General features: G+C 41.9%; 1 protein-coding gene across 1 annotated transcript in view; it reads left to right on the top strand.

Moving 5' to 3' along the window:
- SPTLC2 (serine palmitoyltransferase long chain base subunit 2) overlaps positions 1–5626 on the top strand; it is a 97776-nt gene extending 92150 nt beyond the window's left edge. The window contains exons 11-12 of the mRNA XM_008138784.3: positions 919–1048; positions 5243–5626. Of these exons, the coding sequence (XP_008137006.1) occupies positions 919–1048; positions 5243–5362 (250 nt within the window). The 3' untranslated portion in view covers positions 5363–5626. The remainder of the gene's footprint in view (positions 1–918; positions 1049–5242) is intronic.
- Positions 5627–6000: the final 374 nt, after the last annotated feature.

Genomic DNA, 6000 nt, shown 5'->3' on the forward strand with positions numbered 1-6000 from the left:
AACATGAGCTGAAGATGCAGGCACTTGGGCCCTTGCTGCCACAAAGGAAGTACATCGAAGATTGTACTGGTACTCGAGGGAGTGGGGACTGGCTGGCGCTGATGTAATTAGTTGCTAATGTAATTAAAATGTGTGGGTTCTTTTTTATTTTCAAACAAACACTTTAAACAACTAAGGGGAAAATTTTTTTTAAAAGGATTAAAATAAGTCAAAAAGAGGAAAAGACAAAGAACATAATTTAGTAAATATAACAGAATTTACATGAGAGCGAATTATGTTATTTAGACAAGATACAGAAGTGGAACAAGGTCACATGCCACCAGGTTGCCTTGGGGTCGGGGGATAATGAGAGCTGGGTACTCACGCAGCTGGAGCCTGGGGATGTGCTGGCCTCACCAACACCAAAGGAAACACTGAATTCCAGAGGCAGATTGATGCCCACCTCAGTCAAAGAAATGCCTGCTATTGGGGGGTTAGTGCTACTCGGCCATTCTACCAGCCAAAGTCCACGGTACAACAGATCCTTTGCATCCTTAAGAGTCTTTTAAACTGCCAAGCCTAACACTTCAAGAGCCAGGTTTTAAATGCTAGTTCATTTTGAAGCCTCTGAACCACTGTTACATATCTGGGACACTTTAAGGCCAAAATTGCAAATTACTTCAGACAAGCCCTATTAAAAATTGGTTTCTGTCAACTATCTTCTTCACCTTTGTGAAGAAAACCATTTGGGAGACAACCACTTTTGGACTGAGTAGAAAAAGTCTTTGTGAACTGTCCATGTTAACTTGAAGAGGAAATTCCTCATAGAAGTCTCCAGCTCCTGTCACTCAGGAGTTTAACTCATTCAGCCCTGCAGCACCTCTGTACTGTATGCTTTATGACTCTTCCTGGTTTCTTTTCCTTGCTTTCCCTTTGCAGCGCCTTTGGACGGGAGATGCTGAAGCGGAACATCGGAGTCGTTGTGGTGGGATTTCCTGCCACCCCTATTATTGAGTCCAGAGCCAGGTTTTGCCTGTCAGCAGCTCATACCAAAGAAATTCTTGATACTGTAAGTAGACACTTTAACCTTGGTATAAAATACCTTATACTAAGAGGGCCTGATTATCAGGTGAAATTAATTATTTGTTGTTGATCGTGATGTTCTTTGAGCACCTAAGATATTTACCAGTAAAATAGAGGAGGGAATATACAATGCTACTTAAAATATTGCTGTTTACCAAAAAAGAACAAACAAAAACCATTAGCATCACCCACCAGACCCTGTGTGATCATTGGGACTCTGGGGAATTTTCTGGTTTCATCTTGTTCCACGCCCTCCCTCGTTCTAACTATACAGTTCTCTTTCTACTCTATATTTCTACTCTAAACGATCTTGTATGGCTTTTTGTCTGTAGGATTTTCTCTCTTGAGCCTTCTCTTATCTTTTCCCTGCTAATTCCTACTCATTCTTCATATCTCCACTTAAAGGAAACTTGCTCAAGGCTATTCCCAAACCCTCTTGCTTAATGTTTCCTTGGAATCTTAATATTTTTCCTTAGGGCCCCTTGCTCAAGGCTATTCCCAAACCCTCTTGCTTAATGTTTCCTTGGAATCTTAATATTTTTCCTTAGGGCCCTAGCCAGTTTTGCTCAGTGGATAGAGCATCAGCCTGCGGACTAAAGGGCTCCAGATTCAATTCCAGCAAAGGGCACATGCCCGGGTTGCTTGCTCAATCCCCAGTAGGGGGCGTGCAAGAGGCAGCTGATCAATGATTCTCATCATTGATGTTTTTCTCTCTCTCTCTCCCTCTTCCTCTCTGAAATCAATAAAGAAATATATATTTTTTTTAAAAAGATTTCTTCTTAGGGAATTATTCACACCTGTCATTGTTTATGAAAATACTCCCCATTAGATAAGTCTTGAGGAAGTCTTGAGGATAGGAGCTAAGTCTGGTTTGTCCATTCTCTATCCCAAGACCTAACACAGTGCCAGGCACATTTATGATAGCATTCAAACATTGCTGAAAGAAGATTTAAGTAAATGGAAAGACATCCTGAGTTTGTGGATTGGAAGATTTAATATTGTTAAGATGGCAGGCAGTACAGCAAGATCCAAAATCCAATGCGCAATCCCTATCAAAATCCCAATGGCTTTCTTTGCAGAAAATTTAAAGCGGAACTTCAAATTCATATGGAACTATAGGGTCCCCAGATAACCAAAACAGTATTAAAAAAGAAAATTGATGTTGGAGGACTCAAAGTTCCTGATTTCAAAACTTACTACAAAGGTAGAATAATTCAAAACAGTGGGATTCTAGCATACAGATATACCTACAGGCCAATGGAATAGCATTGAGAGAAATAAACCCAAGCATCTGGCTAATTAATTTTCAACAAGGGAACCAAAGCTAGACAATGGGGGAAGACTAGTCTCTTCAACAGATGGTGCTGGGCAATTGGATAACCTCATGCAAAATGATAAAGTCAGAACCCTACAGCATGGGTGAACTTAGAAAGCATTATGTTAAGTGAAAGAAGCCAGACACGAGACCACATTTACACAAAACGTCCTGTATAGGCAAATTCCTAGGGTCAGGAAATAGATTGGTGCCCCTGGCTAGGTGACTCAGTTTTGAGCGTTATCCCGTACACCAAAAAATAAAAGTTGCAGATTCAATTTCCGGTCAGGGCACATACCTAGGTTGCAGGTTCAAATTCCTGATCAGGGCATGTATGGGAGGCAACTGAACAGTGTTTCTCTCTCTCTCTCTCTGTCTCTCTCTGTCTCTGTCTCTCTCTCTCTCTCTCTGTCTCTCTCTCTCTCTCTCTCCCTCCCTCCCTCCCTCCCTCCCTCTCTCCCTCTCTCCCTCTCTCCCTCCCTCCCTCTCTCCCTCTCTCCCTCTCTCTCTCCCTCCCTCCTTCCCTCCCTCCCTCCCTCCCTCCCTCCCTCTCTCCCTCTCTCTAAAATTAATAAACATATTGAGGATTTTTTAAAATTACTCTTTAAAACTAAGAAAGAAAAGAAAATCGATTGGTAGTTATCAGGGCTAGTGGCGAGGGAGGAATGGGGATTGATTGATAGGAGTATGAGGTTTCTTTTTTGAGGTGATATGCTTTACAATTAGTGATGAAAGTTGTACAACTCTGAATATATTAAAAGCATTGACTTGTACACTTTCAAAAGGTGAAATTGTGGCATGTGAATTGTATCTCATTAAAGTGTTATTTTTAAAAATAAGAAGGGCAGTGCTATTGCCTCAGGAGCCCAGCTGTTCTAAAATACTCTTATTAAAGGACCACACTCAGCCCTATAATTAACACGTTTTAAACTAAGAATCCATCTTACCCTATAATCCGGAGGTCTGGTATAGACGATTTGTTAACAAATGGTGGTCCTTGTAATGGTTCTGTATTTCTAATGTAACCAGGTAACCCCACATAATAGCAGGCAGTTTCTAGTTACAATTTTACCTTTTATATAAATAAAACTTGCTCATCTGAAATATTTGGTTTGGGATCAGAAGAAATTTTGTTATCTAGATCCCTTTGGGCTACTGTGGGTTTATTCCTGTCTCTATTCATTTTCTTTTTTAAATTGATGAAAAAATATTAAGTTCTTCTGAAGTTTGAGTTCATAAATGTCCTTTACTCTGTGATCGTGGTAAGTCATGTGTTGTTTTAAATTTAAAAAATTCTATATCAAAGGTCAGGAGCATAAATGGCTAATCGGTATCCCATCTGAAATTCAACCTTAAATTGTTTCCATATGGAGCTTTCAATTAAGACTCTTCTCAAAGGTACCACTGTTCTGATAGCACATTGGAATCCAGCTCTTACTTGCTTTTTGTATCTTTCACATTTGGAGTGAAGAATGTTTTATCTTATGCTGGAATAAATAAGGAATACTATTAGTGGGCTTTTCCTCTCTACAAACACTGATTTTTTAAAAGTTAAACTTAAGAATCGGTAAATGTGTCTTTTTACTAATAATGAACTGATTCCCTCTTCTGAAGTAGAAGGTGTACATTTTTACTTGTTATAACCATAAGAGTGGACAGAAGATGTAGATGGTATGATGGAATGCAGAGAGTTACAGGGCTTCTACTGCCCACCTTACTGTTTCTTAATCTAATGAGATGGTGCCATAGATAGAGCCATTGTCTCCGAAGCCAGGCGCATTCACCCCAGGCTTGTTATTAGACCCACTAGGTCACGTCCACGGGTCTGGGGAGTGAGTAACAGGGCTGCAGAGCTACCGTGAATTGAAAGCTGCATTCTTTGACCTGTGCCAGGTTCTTTTATTAGAAAATCTTAGAATCTAGGATTTGAAACATTTTTCTGAGATATACATGGGGCTTAGAGTTCCCCTATCCTTGCAGTAAATTTTTGAGAAATTCTGAACACATCCCTTTCTTATATTGGAATCCTCTATTTCGACTGTGTGCTGCTTTTTGGAAACATTAACTCTGTGAACTCTGATTCATATGTTGCTGTATGTATGTCATACTTCAAGAGATTTTTTTCTTCAATACACGTAAGAGACCATACATACATGAATTACCGCTACCAGGTAGACCAATGTAGCAATCAAGAAGACTTTGCATTTCATAGCTTGCCTTACTGTTTGAATTTTCTTATACGTAATCTATTTTCTTTGAAAAATAAAGGGCTAATTTTACAGGAAAGAACATTATACTGAGACAGAGTTTTGATGGGAAGATGAGATAATCTCCCAAGATTGGGGTTCTGGAGCTCAAATCGAGCTCTGTCCTTTCCCTGCTCCTCCCTCACCTGCAGCGCATTCCTCACCCACACCGTCTCCTCTTCACGTTCCCACTTGTTCTTACTGAGTCAGGGCAGCAGTCCACTTTGGGGACTTTCTCCATCTTGCATCTGGGAGGCATCTCAGCGCAGACTTCTCGTCAGTTTTCTAGAGCATGATACCGGAAAGAGTAAGCACTGAAGTATAAAAGGAGAGAGAACACATTGTGGCCGGCCTGGCAAGTCCAGGGCACATGTTCCTTTTCCTGCCAAGCATAACATACTGTGGTGAATTATGCCCTTTATCCTGAAGACCTGCTATTCACAACCCATTATTCAGTCAGCCCCATGTTCTTGCTCAGAAAGCAGCTCTTTGCACAGCTGCACTGTGGTCCGGCCCAAGTAAATGCACTGGATGCAAACATTCCCACCAGAGGATGGGTAGCACTGGCCACGCCTGCAGCCCCTGGCTCTGACCACCTCTGCTCTGTCTTATGTTTCAGGCTCTCAAGGAGATAGATGAAGTTGGGGACCTACTACAGCTGAAGTATTCCCGTCACCGGTTGGTGCCGCTGCTGGACAGGCCCTTTGATGAGACCACATATGAAGAAACAGAAGACTGAGCCTTTTTGGTGCTCCCTTACGGAAACTCTCCCTCACCCAGGACAGTGTGTGGCCTTTCTGAGCCAGTTCCAGGAACCACACTTCTGTGGCCGTCTCACGTGAAAGACATTTTCTCAACTACTGATGGTGGCCACCTCCACTCCAAATGGCATTTTGTAAATAGGAAAAACTGCTCCACGTCTTCCTTTGCTGCATTTCACCTTTTAAAAAAGGTGACTCACTTTGCTTTTTTGTCCATTAAAAAATGTTTTATTTTATAACTATCCTATTTGTGAAATCACGCTGACCCTAGCCTGTCTCTGCTAACCACGCAGGCTGTTGCCCTCTCCCAGCCGCCTCACAGCTTTGGGCCCATCCAAAGCTGCCAGCCTGGCCTCACAGCCTCGAGACTCACCTGCCCCTCCCCCTCCCTCGGGAGCAAGTGCCTTCCACTTACTTCCACTCCAGATCCCGGAGGTTGCCAACCTGGGAATCCTTATTCCACCAGTCAAGTAATCAACCAAAGTGTTCTGCTTTTAGTCTTAAGTTTAGCCTCTTAAGAAAAACAGAAAATGTTAACACTGCTGAAATTCTCCCGTTGTGTAACCCCCTGGTCAAGAGCCTCCCAAGGCGTGGTCTTGTTCCATTTACTGGAATG

This window comes from Eptesicus fuscus, chromosome 5 (genome assembly GCF_027574615.1).
Source record: "Eptesicus fuscus isolate TK198812 chromosome 5, DD_ASM_mEF_20220401, whole genome shotgun sequence".
Classification (NCBI taxonomy): Eukaryota; Metazoa; Chordata; class Mammalia; order Chiroptera; family Vespertilionidae; genus Eptesicus; species Eptesicus fuscus.